This window comes from Mobula hypostoma, chromosome 4 (genome assembly GCF_963921235.1).
Source record: "Mobula hypostoma chromosome 4, sMobHyp1.1, whole genome shotgun sequence".
In the NCBI taxonomy this organism is placed as follows: domain Eukaryota; kingdom Metazoa; phylum Chordata; class Chondrichthyes; order Myliobatiformes; family Myliobatidae; genus Mobula; species Mobula hypostoma.
In genome coordinates this window covers 198458158-198476876 of record NC_086100.1, presented here as the reverse complement: position 1 = coordinate 198476876, position 18719 = coordinate 198458158, and the positions used below count along the sequence as shown (strand labels likewise).

The following is an 18719-nucleotide window of genomic DNA, read 5'->3' as shown; positions in this document are numbered from 1 at the left end:
AACAAGCCCAACGAATTGCACCCCACCCAACAAATAACGACGACGTCCAAAGCTCAAAGTAATTTTATTATCAAAGTACATATACGTCACCATATACAACCCTGAGATCCGTTTTCTTGCGGGCATACACAGTAAATGCAAGAAACCCAATAGAATCAATGAAAGACCGCACCCAACGTGGCAGACAAACAACCAATGTGCAAAAAAACACAAATTGTGCAAAATACAAAATGAAAGAGAAGAATAAATAAATAAATAGATAAATAAATGAATGAATGAATGAATAAATAAATAAATAAATGGATAAATGAATGAAGGAATGAATAAATAAATAAATAAATAAATAAATAGATAAATAAACAAACAGAAAGACAGGCAGATAGATAGATAAATAAATAAATAAGCAAACAAGCAATAAATATTGAGAACATGAGATGAAGTCCTTGAAAGTGAGTCCATAGGATGTGGGAACAGTTCAGCGATGGGACGAGTGAAGTTGAGTGAGGTTATTCCATCTGCTTCAGGACCCTGATGGTTGAGGGGTAGTAACTGTTCCTGAATATGGTGATGTGGATCCTGAGGCTCCTCTACCTCCTTCCTGACGGCAGCATCGAGAAGAGAGCACGACCTGGGTTGTGGGGGTCCCTGATGATGGATGCTGCTTCCCTGTGACAACCATCTGTGTCGATGCGCTCGATATTGGGGGTGGGAGTGGGGGCTTTACATGTGATGGACTGGGCCATATCCATTACTTTCTGTAGGATTTTCTGTTCAAGGGCGTTGGTGTTTGCACACCAGGCACTGATGCTCTATACTCTTCACTATGAATCTACAGAAGTTTGTCAAAGTTTTAGATGACATGCAGACAAGATATAACAAAGCATGACAAGTGGCATGCTAACATAACGCCATTACCGGTCAGGGTCTGATTCCTGCTCCTGTCTGTAAGGAGATTGTACATTCTCCCTGTGGCTGTGTGGGTTTCCTTCCAGGTGCAAGTGGAACAACTGCCACACCTCCTCCCTCACTACTATTCAGGGCACCAAACAGTCCTTCCAGGGACACCTCACCTGTGAGTCTGTTGGGAGCATCTTGTACTTCTTCCTCCCCTCCCCCCACCATCTTACTCTGACTTCTCCCCATCCTTTCCCATCCTGATGAAGGGTCTTGGCCTGAAAAGTTGACTATTTACTCTTTTCCATAGATGCTGCCTGGTCTGCTGAGTTCCTCCAGCATCTTAAGTGTATTGCAACAGGAAGAGTTGTCACAGGAAAGTAACATCTATCACTAGGGATCCCCACCACCCAGGGCACACTCTCTTCTCGCTGCTGCCATCAGGAAGAAGGTACACGAGCTTCAGGACCTACACTACCAGGTTCAGGAACAGTTATTACCCTCAAACATCAGGCTCTTGAACTAGAGAGGATAATTGCTTCTTTATTTATTATTATTATTTCTTTCTTCTTGTACTTTCACAGTTCATTGCCACTGTTTGCTTGTTGTTTACAACATATGCCAGTGGTATTAAATTTGTTTCTGTTTCTGACTATTTTTCTCACTGGTTGAACAGTTAGTTGGTAAGGTTCTATTATGGTTATTACTCTATCACGGTTTTTTGAGAACGTTCTGAAGAAAACTAACCTCAGGGTGTTTGAATATGGTGGCATATGCATTGATAATAAAATTACTTTGAACTTTTAACTTTGAAGTGCAGGCAAATGCATGTATCTGAGCCAAGTGCTATTGAAGAGCTGGCCACTGACATCAGGAAGTGGGGTGGAGTACACACCTATCTGTATCAGTGGTGCTGAGGTAGAGATGGCTGAGATTAATAATTGGTCTTGGTCCATACCTGTAGACTCTATGCACCTCTCTTTCCTGAGAAGACTAAAGAATTGAGTATGTTCCCTGTTGACTCTTGCCAATATTCACAAATACATGGTTGGAAGTATTCTGTTGAAATAAATGAAAGCTTGGTATCGCCTGAGGCCAGAGGAAAATGCAGAAGATTGTGAACACAGCCCAGTCCATCAGAGTCAAAGCCCTCCCACCGATGTGCACATCTACATGGTGCATTTCCACAAGAGAGCAGCATCCCTCATCAAGAATCACCACCGTCTGGGACATGCTCATTTCTCACTGCTGCAGTTGGGAAGGAGGTACAGGAGCCTCAGGGGCCACAGCACCAGGTTCACGAATGGTTCTTACCCTTCAACAATCAGGTTCGTGAACTAGAGTGGATAATTTCACTCACCCTAACAATGAACTGATTCCACAATGTACAGATTCAATTTCAAGGACTCTACGACTATGTTCTCAGTACAATTTATTTACTGTTATCACTGTAAGACCACAGGATACAGGAACAGAATTAGGCCATTTGGCCATCAAGTCTGCTCTGCCATTTCATCATTGCTGATCCATTTTCCTTCTCCCTTCATGCTTTATCCCTTCATGCCCTGACTATTCAAGAATCTATCAACCTCTGCCCTAAATATACCCAATGACATGGCCTCCACATCTGCCTGTAACAATGAATTCCATAGATTCATTACTCTTGGCTAAATAAATTCCTCATCCTTTCTTTTCTAAAAGGACGCCCCTCTATTCTGAGGCTGCGTCATCTGGTCATAGACTCCCCCGCTATAGGAAACATCCTCTCCACATCCACTCTACCAAGGCCTTTCACCATTCGATAAGGTTCAACGAGGCCACCCCTCGTGCTTCTGAATTCCAGTAGTTGATGTCCAGAGCCATAAAATACTCCTCATGTGACGTCTTTCAATCCCAAAATCACTTTTATGAACCTACTTTGAACCCTCTCCAACATCAGCACATCCTTTCTTAGATAAGGGGCACCATACTGCTCACAACAAGTGAGGCCTCACCACTGCTTCATAAAGCCTCAACATTATATCCTTGCTTTTGTATTCTAGTCCTCTTGAAATGAATGCTAACATTGCATTTGCCTTCCTCACCACTGACTCAAGCTGCAAATTAACCTGCAGGGAATCCTGCAAAGGGCTCCCAAGTCCCAATGCATCTCAAATTTTGGAATATTCTCTTCATTTAGAAAATAGTCTACCCTTTACTTCTTCTACTGAAGTGTATGACCATACACTTCCCAACACTATATTTTATCTGCCACTTCTTTGCCCATTCTCCTAATCTGTTTCAGTCCTTCTGTAGCCTTTCTGCTTCCTCAAAACTATCTGCCCTTCCACCTATCATTCTCAAACTTGGCCACAAACCCATCAATTCCATCATCCAGATCATTGACATATAATGTGAAAAGAAGCTGTCCTGACAGAGACACTGTGATTTTGTGGAACACCACTAGTCACTGGCAGCCAGTCAGAAAATGCTCCTTTTATTCCCACTCGTTGCCCCCTGCCAATCAGCCAATGCTTTATCCATGCTAGAATCTTTCCTGTAATACCACAGGCTCCTAACTTGTTAAGCAGCCTCATGTGTGGCACCTTGTCAAAGGCCTTCTGAAAATCAAAGTACACAACATCAACTGATTCTCATTTGTCTATCTGCTTGTTATTTCTTCAAAGAATTCCAAAAGATTTGTCAGGCAAGATTTCCCCTGAAGGAAACCATGCTGACTACGGCCTTTTTTTTATCATATGCCTCCAAGTATCCTGAAACAATCAACACATCCTTTACAATCAACTCCAACATCTTCCCAACCCACTGAGATCAGACTAACTTGCTTATCATTTCCTTTCTGCCTGTCTTCTTGAATAGTGGAGTGACAATTGCAATTTTCCATTGCTCCGAAACAATGCCAGAATCAATTGATTCTTGAAAGATCTTTACTAATGTTTCCACAATCTCTTCAGCCATCTCTTTCAAAGCCTCAACCTGGGGTGTATACCTTCTGGTCCAGTGACTTATCCACCTTTAAAACTTTCAGTTTTCCAAGAAACTTCTCCCTTGTAATTGTAACTTCACACTTTTCTGCCCACGACGTTCTTGAACTTCCACCACACAGCTAGTGTCTTCCACAGTGAAGACTGATGCAAAATACCTATTTAGCATGTCTGTCATTTCCTTGTCCCTCACTACTACCTGAACAGCATCATTTCCTGGTGATCCAATATCTTCTCTCATCTCTCTTTTACACATCATATATCTGAAGAAACTTCTGTTATCCTCTAATATTATTGGCTAGCTTATCTTTGTATTCTATCTTGTTATTTATGACTCCTTTAGTTGTCTTTTGTTGGTTTTTAAAAGCTTCCCAATCCTCTAACTTCCCACGAAATTTTGCTCTGTTATATACCCTCCTTTGGCTTTTATGTTGGCATTGACTTCTTGTGTCAGTCACTGTGTTGTCACCTTGCCTTTAGAATACTTCTTCCTCTTTGGAATGTATATATCCTGTGCCTTCTGAATTGCTTCCAAAAATTCCAGCCATTGCTGCTCTGCCGTCATCACTGCCAGTGGCCAGCTCCTCTCTCGTGACTCTGTAATTCCCTTCGCCCCACTGTTACACTGTTACATCTGACTTTAACTTCTCCTTCTCAAATTGCTTCGCTGCCGCTGCTACTGTGTGGTAACCGGAATCTTCAGAGCTGAAGGCCCCAAAATCCTCGGCTTTGCGTGTTTCAGCGGCTGGGGAGAGGTCGAAGGCGCTCGGCAGAGGCTGGCGCTCGGGAGGCTGTATTGGAAGGGCTGGTCGGAGGCTCAAAGTTTTTGGACGGATGGACTCAGTGTGGGCTGTGGTTGGCTGCTTCCAAGGCATCGGCAAGTTGACGGTGCCTAGAGGTTTATGGCAGAGAGTTTCTCCCTTTTGCTGCCTGCTATCGGGGACTCAGGAGTCGATCGACTCGGGACTTTGAGACTTTTTTTACCATGCGCATGGTTTGTTCTTCATTAAATTATGGTATTGCTCTGCACTGCTGTAACTATATGTTATAATTATGTGGTTCTGTCAGTGTTAGTCTTTGGTCTGTCCTGTTTCTGTGATATCACTCTGGAGAAACATTGTATCATTTCTTAATGCATGTATGCATTTCTAAATGACAATAAAAGAGGACTGAGTGTTCTCATGATCTAAGACCATTGAATGGACCACTAGTACAATAAAACGGACTCTCACAATCTATCTCATTATGACCTTGCACCTTGGATGACTTTTTACTTTATTCTGCATCCTGTGACTGTTTTCCTTCTGCACTGCTATGGTATATAATGGACAGAACGGTTTGGCTGCATCAGGTGCAAGGGAAGATTTTCACTACCACGGTAAACTGATGGACAGAGTGGCCTGTCGGCAAGGGAGGTTGTTTCACTGGGCCTTGGGACACATGACAGTGATAAACCAATAAAACTAGAGAAGTTTCAGGCAAGCAGACATTATGACAAACACAACGAGTGTGGGCGGCCTCCGTCGGTCAGGGTCGATCATGGTTATCGCATCCTAGCTGTCTCGATACGCAAGCCTAGGCAGTACGATATGGAAAACAAGCAGTTAAACCCAGAGGAACGGCCGAGGCCGATACAGTTTGGTATCAGCAGTGTGGTAGAAGTTGCCAGTCAGTGTTGAACTCAACACAGGACTGCCTCAGGGACTCCAGCTCCAGATTTTTCCCTCAGGGTTTACTCCTGACGCCTTCCCCATGAGTGGGTAAAGCAATGGAGGTATGAGAGCAGAGTTTTCCTTCTCCCAAATGAGCTGCCAACCACAGCTGACAAGCCCCATGAATCCAAAGCAATCGATTATAAGGGGCCAGTAACATGCCTTTGCCCCTTCTCCAGTCAGCAGAAACTGTTCTGCTGGGCTTAGTAGCTAAGCCACACGTGAAGGCTAGGAGACAGACCTGGCTGTCAGAGACTATTTGAGGTGCACACCACTGGGAGAATTTAATATGCAGTGGGAGTTTTTCCCCATTACCACCCCCAACTATAACAACCTTAGGGAACCACACAGTAAGATACAACAAAACTGACAAGACATAATATACCTACATAAATTTGCCTGTGAGGGTTTGATTAAGAAAATAAAGGATTTTCACAGGGACTGTTTCCTTTCACATTATATGTCAATGATTTGGATGAGGGAATTGGTGGCTTTGTGACCAAAATTGCGGATGATACGAAGAAAGGTGGAGGGGCAGGTAGTTTGAGGAAGCAGTGAGTCTGCAAAAGGACTTAGTTTCAAAGAAAGGGCAAAGAAGTGGCAGATGGAATCTGGTGTAGAGAAGTGCATGGTCATGCACTTTGGTAGATGGAATAAAGGCATAGTCTTAACAGGGAGAAAATTTATAAATCGGAGGTGCAAAGCGAGTGGGAATCATGGTGCAGGATTCCATAAAGGTTAACTTGCAGGGTGAATCAGTGGTCAGGATGGCAAATACAGTGTTAGCATTCACTCAGGAGGACAAGGATATAAAAGCAAGGATATATTACTAAGACATTGGTCATTGGAGCATAGTGAGCAGCTTTGAGCTCGTAACTAAGAAAGGATGTGCTGGCATTGGAGAGAGTCCAGCGAAGGTTCACGAGAATGATCCCAGGAATAAAAGAGTTAACATATGAGGAGTGTTTGATGGCTCTGGGTCTGTAGTGACTGGAGTTTAGAAGAATGGCAGGGATCTCATTGAAACCTCAGAATAGAGTGCATCCTTTTAGAATGGAGATGAGGAAGAATTTCTTTAGCCAGAGAGTGATGAATCTGTGGAATTATTTGCCTCAGGTGGCTGTGGAGGCCAAAACATTGGCTATATTTAAGGGATAGGTTGATATATTGGTCAGGGCATGAAAGGATATGGGGACAAGGCAGGAGATTGGGGCTGAGAAGGAAAATGGATCAGCCATAATGAAATGCTGGAGCAGACTCGATGGGCCAAATGGCCTAATTTTGCTCCTATATCTTATGGTCCTATGATCTTAATTCAATCATGTTGGAATGGCGGAGCTGACTCGATGGGCTGAATGACTTAATTCTGCTCCTAGATCTTATTGCTATTTTGACATTTAAGTAGCCTTTTAAATGTCTCCTCTATCATTTCTAGTCCCACTTCATATCACCAGTTCTTATTCCTTCCCCGTTTTGATGGAAGCAGCTTTTCCCTAGCAAAGACAAACGACGAGGCTGCAGAGTGTTGTAGGCTCAGCCGGCTATAGCATGGACACAGCCCTCTCCACCATCGAGGACATCTTTTAGAGACAGTGGCTCAAGAAGGCGATATCCATCATTAGGGATCCTCACCTTCCAGGCGTGCCCTCTTCTCACTGCTACCATCAGGGAGGAGATACAGGAGCCTGAAGACACACACTCAGTGTTTCAGAAACATCTTCTTCCCCTCTGCCATCAGCTTTCAAATGGTTCATGAATCCATGAACACTACCTCATTATTCCTTTTTCTACATTATCCATTTGTTTCTTATACTTGATAGCAACTTCATGTCTTTATCTGACACTAGTCACCCTGCAAACTGTCTTTTTCAAAAAGCTTCCTTCTAGAAAGCACTATAGCACTATAAAACCAATACTTCATGCCTTCTTAAAAGTTTCTTCCCCCCAGACAGTTGATCTGATCAACCTTTCTAGTTAGCCCTCCATTATCTATTAGCTCGGTCACTTCACTGTAAACACTTTAGTCCACTTTTTATAAAGCTGTTTCATAAATACTTGCTGGTATTTATATATTTATGCACATTTTATTCCATATTCATACTTTAACCTCTGGCTTTATTTTTTATGTTATCGTTGAATGTTGTTTTCGGTGCATGCCGCGCCAACACACCACGGTAAATTCCTCAAACATGTAAATGTATATGGTGAATAAAGCTGATCCTTGACCCTTGATTTCTCAAAGCCATTGGATTCTTCAGTCTGCTGCACAGCCCCAATCACTGCTTTATGATACCACGTCATACGTCAGTAGTAATAAATGCGATTGTGATTCTGCGATCCTGTTTAGAGTACAGAAAGTCCCAAGTTTCACTCAAACATCAGTTTCATTCCGTTATTCTAGAACATTACATTTGACTATTTCTCTCTTTATAAAAAATACCTCAACTTCCCTTTCATATCCTACTCCTATACTCTGTCTTTAACCCCTTCTATCCGTTCAAACATTTCCTCTCTCATTTAAACTAAAATGAATACAGAAAACATCCAAGAGGACCACAACCTTGTCGTAGGGTTTGGAGGCTCGCGTACCTCAATGATCTGGAGAGCTTTGTTGGCGGGAGTCAGGACTTTACGCTTTTGCTATTGATAAGGTCACCCATGCCAACAGGTCAAAGGGTAGAGGCCAGACTAAGAATGGTCCACCCATCCTCCATGTTCAGGGGAGTCCAGCTCAGGGTTAACAACCCTGACTGTCAAAATAAATTGTTACAGAAACAGCAATATAGAACCCTTCTATACCTGTGTGCGCCTGAGGACCCTGAACCACTCTTGGGGCACAATAGAGAAGATGGCCAAGGTCAGACAGAGATAGAAGACATTCATTGCTGCCTTAAACACCAGTGCCGTAAAAGGCAGTAAGTACGAATACTAAAAAAAATGGCATCTTCAACAAATGCAAAAAAAAGCGTAATTGAACAGAATACCAATAGCTTCAAAATCCAATAACCCAACCTCTATAGTCAAGCAATGTAATGCAAAGACACAAAATACTTCAAACAAAAAGTGTTACAATTACAAAATCTACTTATTAAAATAGTAATAATAAAATGCAACAAATTTTAAATTCAACTTGCAGAAAGCACAATATTCAGAGCATCTCTCGTACTGTTATCAGACTTGAACGGTTCCCCAGAGTGATAAGATGGAACCTTGAGCTCACAATCTACCTTGTTTATTTATTCATGAAGATACAGTGCAGAGCAGCCCCTTCTGGGTGTCCAAGCCGAACCACCAAGCAACCCCCAATTTAATCCTAGCATAATCACGGGACAATTTACAATGACCAAGTAACCTACCAACCAGTACATCTTTGGACAGTGAGATGAAACCGGAACAACTGGAGGAAATCCACACGGTCACAGAGAGAATGCACTAACTCCTTATAGGCAGTGCTCGGTATTGAACCCAGGACACTGGTACTGTAAAACATTGTGCTAACCATGCCACCCCTCATTGTGATCGTACACCTTATTATTTACCCACACCGTCTTTTCTCTGTAGCTGTAACCATGATGGGTGGTCAAAACTGCCCAATGCATCACCGGCACCAGCCTGCTCACTGTCAAGGACATAAATACAGAAAGGTGCCGGAAACATCATGAAGGATCCCACCCACCCTGCTCATAGACTGTTTGTCCCACTCCCATCAGGAAGGAGGCTACGTAGCATCCACGCCAGGACCACCAGATTCAAAAACAGTTACTTTTCCCAATCAGTAAAGCTGACTAACACCTCCACTCAGTAACCCACCCCTCCACACCCCCAACCACCACTACTTTATCATTTCCTGTCTGTCATTTTATATATAGACATTTCTGTGCCTAGCATCACTTTATGGACATACAATCAATCTCTCCACATAAGCTATCTTGGCTTTTTTATATTTATTTATGTTTTTATTATTGTGTTCTTTATCTTATTGTGGTTTTTTCTGTGTTGCATCAGATCCAGAGTAACAATCATTTCATTCTCCTTTACTCTTGTGTACTGGAAATCACATTAAACATTAAACAATCTTGAAACAACATACCAAATGATCTATATTAAACCAGAAACACAAGCAACTTTGCAGATGTAAACCACTTACAGATTCTGTCAAATAAAATACATCCACAGAACAATAAACTAGCTACATACAAATTATAAATTCATCAAATATGGTTAAGTAGAACAATCCAATCATCTCTCAAACTCCGATAAATTCAGCTCACTGAATAAACTGTAACAAATTCAACATAAACATTCCAAGCTAAAATTAAAATAACATACCAATCCAACATCAAAAGACCCACATCATAAAAGCCACAAAATTCTACACACTCACTGAACAATGACAGTCTCAAATATCAATGTTATTTGCTGTATTTAATGGGATTTTTACACAAATAACATGACCAAACTCAAACTCAAGGTTGAAAAGTTGAAATAAATTTTATTATTGTAGTATGTACAGTACAGTACTGTATTAAAGTCCTAGGGACATATATACAGCTAGGGTGCCATAGTAATTTTATGTATTGCACTGTACTGCTGCCACAAGAAAACAACAAACAAATTTGATGACATGTATGAGTGATGATAAACCCAATTCTTATATGGGTCCCTATCGTGGACTGAGAGTGGGAAGGGGGCAGGGAGAGGGGAATCATGGTTGGACAAAGGGGAAGGGAGAGGGGAGGGAGTGAGATGCACCAGAGGGACATTCTGTAATGATCAATAAACCAACTGTTTTGTATCAAATGATCTTGCCTGGTGTCTCAGGGCTGGGTGTGTCTGCACCCGCGCCACCCTCCTGCCCTGGCACTCCTTCTCTGCCATCGGTCTCTCACCCCTCCTGCAGCACTCCAGCCTCACCATTCCCAACACACTATGCTCCCAGTAGATTTACAAACTGGCTCTCCGCTCCATGCAGACAAACACAGTGCTGTGCAGAAGTCTGGGGCACTCTAGCTATACATATTACCCAAGACATTTGCACAGTACCGTATTTGTCACTATATAATACTCTGAGAGTCAGTTTCTTGTGGGCATTCACAACTGAACAAAGAAACAAAACATTACATACTGATCCAATTATAAATTATCCAACCTACTACAAGGATAACAAAATGTAATCAGCAATAGCACCGGGATAGATGTAACTAACCTCGCCAAAGTACAAAGCTCCAACTGAACTGCAACACAGCCGAGCAAATATGAACACAGTCAGCAATTGACTTGTGATCAAAATTTCCACACTTGGAGTAAAAACAAGAACGGATTATCATTCATTTCCGGAGGACTAGAATACAGGAGCAAGGATGTAATGCTGAGACTTTATAAAGCATTGGTCAGACCGCACTTGGAGAATTGTGAGTAGTTTTGTGCCCCTTATCTGAGAAAGGATTTTCTGGCATCGGAGATGGTCCAAAGAAGGTTTACAAGAAAGTTCCCGGGAAAGAAAGGGTTAACATTTCAGGAGTGTTTGATGTCTTTGGGCCTGTACTTGCCGGAATTTAGAAGAGTGAGTGTGGATCTCATTGAAACCTACTGAATATTGGAAGTCCTCGATGGAGTGGATGTGATGAGGATGTTTAGGACCAGAGGGTACAGCCTCAGAATAGAGGGACGTCCCTTTAGAACAGAGATGAGGAGGAATTTCTTTAGCCAGAGGGTGGTGAATCTATGGAATTCATTGCCACATACTGCAGTGAAGGCCGAGTCACTGGGTATATCTAAAACGGAGATTGATAGGTTCTTGATTAGTCAGGGCATCAAAGGTCACAGGGAGAAGTCAGGAGAATGGGGTTGAGAGGGTTAATAAATCAGCCATGATGGAATAGCGGAGCGGACTCGATGGACCGAATGGCCGAATTCTGCTCCTGTGTCATGCTCTGACGGATTTCCTCTGCTGCGCACTCCTTGGTAAAGACGGTGCCTTCACGCTGCAGAACAAGTTGACAACGAGTTACTCAGCACGGAAAGAAATTTGACTGAGCAATGTGCAGGCAGCCAAAATGGATTCAGTCCAGCGTCAGGAAACGGACAACTCCCTGGATCTGCGGTCCGTTAGCAACTTGGGACCCAGCGGCCCGCCTTGGCGCGGGAGTGTGGTCAGTGATACGGCGGAGAACATTGAATCTGGGGACATGCGCAGGATCACAAATAACACGCACGGCAAGTGAGACAGTCCCACAGAGTCGCCGTCACAGAGCAGAACAGCGCAGATACAGACCCTTCGGCCCAACCAATCCATTCCGACCGCGATGCCCATCCAGCGAGTCCCAATTTCCTGCGTTCGGCCCATATCCCTCTAATCCCCACCTCTCCATGTACCTGCCCATGATATCTACTGTTGTACCTGCCACAACCACTTCCTCTGGCAGCTCATTCCATATACTCACCACACCCTGGGAAGAAAAGTTGTCCCTTTAAATGTTTCCCGTTTCACCCTAAATCTACGCCTCTACCCTAGGAAAAGTCTGTTACCATCCACTGTATCTATGCCTCTGTTAACTTCATATATTTCTATAAGGTTGCCCTTCAGTCCCCTTAGCAATAAAGACCTATCTTGGCCAACTTCTCCCAACAAATCGGCCTTCTAGAGCCAATAGCAGCCTGGTAAATCTTTTCTGCACTCTCTCCAGTTCAACCGCATCCTTCCTACAACAGGATGATCGAACTGTACCCCACACTCCAAGTGTGGCCTCCCAACACTGCAACTTAATGTCCCAGCTCCTGTACTCAATGCTCAGACTGATGAAGGTCAGTGTGGTAAAGCCTTCTTCACCGCCCTGTCTACATGTGATTCACTTTCAATGAAAATTCCACTGGAATTTGATGGATTTTTTTTTGACTGATTTGTATTTTCTTGTATAATTTATGGTAAAGTTGTGTTTTGCTTGTGAATGCTGCTTATCTGATGCACTGTGCCTGTGGTGCTGCTGTAGCGGGTGGGCAGTGACCTGTGCACACATGGACTTGAGCAGATGACAATAAACTTGACTTTGACTCCTGGTCCTGAACTCCTGCCATTGGAAACATACTCTCTGCATCTAGTCTCTGCCCTAAGTCGTGAAATGTGTTGCTTGTACCGATAACCTATCCTGGCCTACCTCTCAAACAGGACTTCGACTTTGGGCTTGTCTAGAGCACAGCACATCACTGTGTGGGATATAGTGACTTTGGAAACACTCCCCAAGAGTTTGGAGAATATGCAATTTATTTATTTATTTGGAACTACAGCACTGAATAGGCCCAACGAGCCACACCTCCAGCAACCCACCGATTTAACCCTAGCCTAATCACTGGACAATTCACCGCTACATCTTTGGATTGTGGGAAGAAACCCAGAAACAAACATACCAACTCCTTACAGGAGGGGGCCAGAATTGAACTCTAAACTCTGCCGCCCCTGTCTGTAATAGATCTGCACTAACTGCTACACTACCATGGCACCCATGGCCCCCACGTCTCAGAAAGGATGTGCTGGCTTCGCAGAGAGTTCAAAGGAGGTTTACAAGATGATTATGGTTTGGAAGAAGGCCATTCAGCCCTTTGTCATCACCGTCCGGCTAGTCCCTCTCCTACTGAGTTCAATAATACAATGGACAGATACACACCATAAATAACTTGCACACATTTCACATTAATGCTTATTTGACCTTTTTAGCTAAAGATGTGAAAGGAGAAGGGCAGTCAAGGACTCTGAACCTGCCTGCCCCTCTTCTAGGGTTACGTTAGTGTCTGGGTGTCCTTGGACAGGGAGCATCTGGTCGCTAAGGGTAGATCAAACATAGAACATAGACATAGACATGTTCTATGGCCCACAATGTAAAATACTCTAGAAGCTGCCTAGAATTTCCCTAGTGCATAGCCCTCTATTTTTCTAAGCTCCATGTAAATATCTAAGAAGCTCTTAAAAGACCCTATTATATCCGCTTCCACCACCCAGCACTCTGTGTCCCCTTGGTACATATTTCCAAGCACCTTAAAACTATGCCCCCTCGTGTTAGTCATTTCATCCCTGGGAAAAAAGCCTCTGGCCATCCACATGATCAATGCCTCTCAATGTCTTATACACCTCTATCAGATCACCTCTTATCCTCTGTCGCTCCAAGGAGAAAAGACCAAGTTCACGCAACCTATTCTCATAAGGCATGCTCTCCAATCTAGGCAACATCCTTGTAAATCTCGTCTGCACTCTCTCTATAGTATCCGCATCTTTCCTGTAGTGAGGTGACCAGAATTGAACACAGTACTCCAAGTGAGGTCTGACCAAGGTCTTCTATAGCTTCAACATTACCTTACAGCTCTTGAACTCAATCCCACAGCCAACACACCATACGCCTTCTTAATAACATTGTCAACCTGCGCAGCAGCTTTGATTGTCCTATGGACTCGGACGCCAAGATCTCTCAGGTCCTCCACACTGCCAAGAGTTATTAAGTTAAGGCATCCGTTAGTCTTACTAGACCATGCATCTGCGCCTGGAAAGTCTTCACTCTCCAGAGCGCAGGCCTGGGCAAGGTTGTACGGAAGACCGGCAGTTGCCCATGCTGCAGGTTTCCCCTCTCCAAGACACCAATGTTGTCCAAGGGAAGGGCATTAGGACACATACAGCTTGGCACCAGTGTCGTCGCAGAGCAATGTGTGATTAAGTGCCTTGCTCAAGGACACAACACGTTCCCTCGTCTGGGGCTCGAACTCACGACCTTCAGGTCGCTAGTCCAATGCCTTAATCACTTGACCACGGGTTGAAATCCATCTGCCACTTCTCAGCCCAGTTCTGCCTCATATCGATGTCCCGCTGTAACCTCTGACAACCCTCCAGAAGACTATCCACAACACCCCAAACTTTGTGTCCTCAGCAAACTTACTAACCATTAAAAGCTGCTGTGGAACCTTACCCAGCCCCGGACCCTGTCGAACCGACTTTCGGGAACGGCCCCCCCCCCCCACCCGATTGTGTATTGTAACCCCTGACCTTTGTGTGTATTTAATATTTGAATAAATTTTGTATGTTTTAATGACTAATGTTTTCGGTTGTTTGGTTTGGGGTTCGAACGGCACCGCCAACGCCAGCGTTAATTTCACAAACGGGAGAAAATCTGCAGACGCTGGAAATCCAAGCAACACACAGAATGCTGGAGGAACTCAGCAGGCCAGGCAGCGTCTATGGAGAAGAATAAACAGCAGACGTTTCGGACCGAGACCCTTCGTCAGTCCAGCATTTTGTGTGCGTTAGTTTTCCCTTCCTCATCTGTCCTGGGACAGAGGAAACGGTTAAATCGATCACATTGGTCAGAGCGGCGGGATCTCCTCTCCTGATCCCCACCCTGATCTCCGTAATTCCGATTTATTTCATTGAATTTAGAAACCCCGGTGCCTGTTTCTGGGTCAGAATTCACTAAATTAATGGTCACACTCACCTGCCCCAGTGGGCTCCCATTTAAACTCCGCCCGACCACAGAATATTTACCCAGCAACTAATCTCCCCCCCCCCACCCCCCGCCCACCCCGGCAAGTTTCCACAGAAACTTAAAACCAGCAGCAAGTCCTGCTGTACGGGCGAGTATTGTGGGGAGAGCACCCTCTCCTGAGACCTTTCGATGCAATTCCTCCAGCAGTTCTGCCTTGCCCGCCCGCTGAAACTCAACCCCTGGGCCGGTATGTCCTGGCTGGGTCAGTCACAGCTGGATGGACAGAGTGAATATCAGGTTGGCTGTATCAGTCCCAGTCCCAATGAGATTCTCTCTCTCTCTCTCCCTCTCTCTCTCCCTCCCTCTCTCTCTCTCTCCCTCTCTCTCTCTCCCTCCCTCTCTCTCTCCCCCTCTCTCCCTCTTTCTCCCTCTCGTTCACCCTCTCTTTCTCTCTCTCTTTCTCTCTATCTGTCTTTCTAGCTTTATATATTGATCTATCTGTCTTTCTCTATATAGCTCACTCTTTCTCTCTCTCTATCTCTGTCTTTGTCTCTCTCCCTCTCTCTAACTCTGTATCCTACCCTCCCCCATCTCTTACTGTCTCTCTGTCTCTTTCTCACTGTCCCTCTCTATGTCTCTCTTTGTCTGATAGTCTCTTACTCCCATCCCACCCTGTCCCTCTCTCTCTGTCTGTCTCTCTCTCTTACGCACACACGAACACGCACCGAGCGCGGGGCCAGCTGCGGCCCGGAGCTGCTGTGCACCCTCACCCGGCCCCGGACCCTATCGGCAAGGGGGTACCTGCGTCTCGGAGAGACTGAGCTGGCGCGCTAGCTCGGTGCGCTCACGGCCCACCACGTACTGACAACGCTGAAACTCCATCTCCAGCCGGTACAGCTGCTCGGCCGTGAACGACGTCCTCGTCCGCTTCGGTCGGTCCAAATCCAAGCCACGGGGCAGCACGATCTCACGGATGGTCCCTTTGGCGTCTGGGCAGAGAGAGAGAACAGCGGTCAGTCCCCGTCCCAGAACATCTCACATCAACGGCGATAAGACTTCATAGGGAAGAAGAATCAAAAGTCTGAAAACACGTCCCGCCAGGCTCAAGGACAGCTTCTATCCACTGTGATAAGACTATTGAACGGTCCCCTAGTGTGATAAAATGGACTCGACCTCATAATAGAAAATAGAATCCAGCATAGGAACATATCCTTCCATTTTCCTCACACTGATGTTCCTATCTAAACGCCTCTTAGAAGTCATTAATGTACCTGCCTCTACCATCACCGCTGGCAGCGCATTCCAGGCGCCCCCACTCTCTGTAAAAAAACTTGCCCCTCACATCTCCTCTGAAATTATCCCCTCTCACCTTACTAATCAGAATCAGGTTGATTATCACCAGCATCTGTCATGAAATTTGTTAACTTAGCGGCCTCAGAACAATGTAATACATGGTGATATAGAAACATAGAAAACCTACAGCACAATACAGGCCCTTCGGCCCACAAAGCTGTGCCGAACATGTTCCTACCTTAGAAATTACCTAGGCTTACCTACAGCCCTCTAATTTACTAAGCTCCATGTAACTATCTAACAGTCTCTTAAAAGACCTTTTAAGATAAAATATAGAGAAACAAAATAAATAAATCAATACAGTAATTAAATGGCATAACTAAATGTGTATTAAATGGTTACATTAAAAATAGTGCAAAAACAGGAAATGATATAAAAATGAAATAGTGTTCATGGGTTCAATGTCCATTTATGTCATGGTCCCGTCCGTGGATTCAGGACTTCGGGTCTTTCAGCTGTCCCTTGTTTTGGTTATGTTAATCATAGGCACCTGATTCCCATCTTGGGGCTTAGAATACAAGTAGCCTTGGGGTTGAGTGTGGGCTGCTGGTTTGTCTTGTCAAGATTCCCTGGGAGCAACCTGCTGGTGGAAGGCTAGAGCAGCCTCTTGCCATCTTTAGGCCGCGTTGGAGAACCATCGCTTCAGTGAGCCTTGCTGTCGGTAGTCGGAGATGTCTTTGCGGTATGGATTCGGCCGTTTCCTGGGCCAGCTGAGTGGCCGTCAGCCACTCCGAGCTAAGGAGGGATCCAGCTGTTTCCATAGCCAGCCGAGGTTGCTGGCCGTAACTGCAACTTAGAGCAACCCCGATGCAGAGATGGAACTGTCGGTCTTTCTTCGGTGTTTGTCTTTTCTTGTCCTCGCCTCCGTGGGGTAAGTCAGGCTGTTCTGCAATTGCCCTGCGGGAGCATCTGTCTTATCTTGTCCTTGCCTCCGTGGGGTAAGTCAGGCCGTTCTGCTGTTGCCCTGAGGGGGGGATTTGTCTTGTCCTCGCCTCCGTGGGGTAAGTCAGGCCGTCCTGCTGTTGCCCTGCGGGGGGGGGGGGGGGAACCTATCTTGTCTTGTCTTGTCTTTGCCTCTGTTGGGTAAGTTCGACCGTTCCTGGGTGACGGATGGTCCTGTCTCACCTTGGTGTGGAGAAGAAGTTGAGTCCTGGCTTGTCTAAGTACAAGTCCCGGCTCTATGTCTATGTACTGTCCTGTCTCATGTTGGTGTCGTGTTAAAGATGAGTCCAGGCTTTTCGAAGGATAGTCCCGGCTCTGTGTTGATGTACAGTTCTCAGTCTGTCTCTGAGCTCCAGCCTCCGAGTTCTCAGCCTCCGCATTCCAAGACCCGAGCTTCTAGCCTTAAGACCCCAGCCTCAAGCCTCAAGACTCAAGACCCCAGCCTCAAGCATCAAGACCCCAAGCCTGCAGCGTCAAGCCTCAAGACCCCAGCCACGTCCTGTCCTGTGGCCATGTCATGTCCTTGCCTGGTTCTGGGGTCCGAGCCCAAGGCAAGACCCAGGTTCTGGGTCCTCGTCCAGGTTCTGGGTCGGACTCCATGCACAGGCTCCTGGTCCATGGTTCCTAGTCCTGGATCCGCATTCCCAAGCCCAGGCTTCTAGTTCATAGTTTCTTGTCTGGGTTCCCTGTCTAGTCCATGTCCTAGCCCTAGTCTGCGTTCTTGTCCTTGCTCCTTGTCTGTATCCTGTCACGTCCCTACTCTAGTAAGTCCTGTTCCTTGTACTTCAGTGTCTGTGTCTTGCATTTGGGTCTGTTCCCAACGCCCCCCATTGTGACTATTTAGGAATCGGATGGCAGAGAGGTAGAGGTTGTTCCTGAATCGCTGAGTGTCTGCCTTCAGGCTCCTGTACCGCCCTCCTGACGCCAACAATGAGAAGAGGGCACATCCTGGGTGATGGGGGTCCTTAATAGCGGATGCCACCTTTCTGGGGCACCTTGAAGTTGTCTTTGATACTACTGACGCTGGTAACCAAGATGGAGCTGACTAATTTTACAACTTTCTGCAGCTTCTTTCGATCTTGTGCATTAGCCGCACCGCCCCCCCCCCGGCCCCCCATACCAGACAGTGATGCAGCCGGTCAGAATGTTCTCCACGGTAAAGCTGTAGAAGTTTTCGAGTTTGACAAACCAAATCTCTTCGAACTCTTAATGAAATATAGCCACTGTCTTGCCTTCTTTGTAGCTGCATCGATATGTTGGGATCAGAGATCTTAACACCCAGGAACTTGAAATTCCTTCCTATAATGGGACAACCTAAACTCTAAGCAATACTCCAGATGACTAACTCGTTATGATCTTGCATCTTACTGTCT

The 18719-nt window shown here is 45.2% G+C and overlaps 1 protein-coding gene across 1 annotated transcript in view; it reads right to left on the bottom strand.

The window, feature by feature from the left end:
• vax2 (ventral anterior homeobox 2) overlaps positions 1-18719 on the bottom strand; it is a 39607-nt gene that overhangs the window by 14729 nt on the left and 6159 nt on the right. The window contains exon 2 of the mRNA XM_063047346.1: positions 15853-16040. Within this exon, the coding sequence (XP_062903416.1) occupies positions 15853-16040 (188 nt within the window). The remainder of the gene's footprint in view (positions 1-15852; positions 16041-18719) is intronic.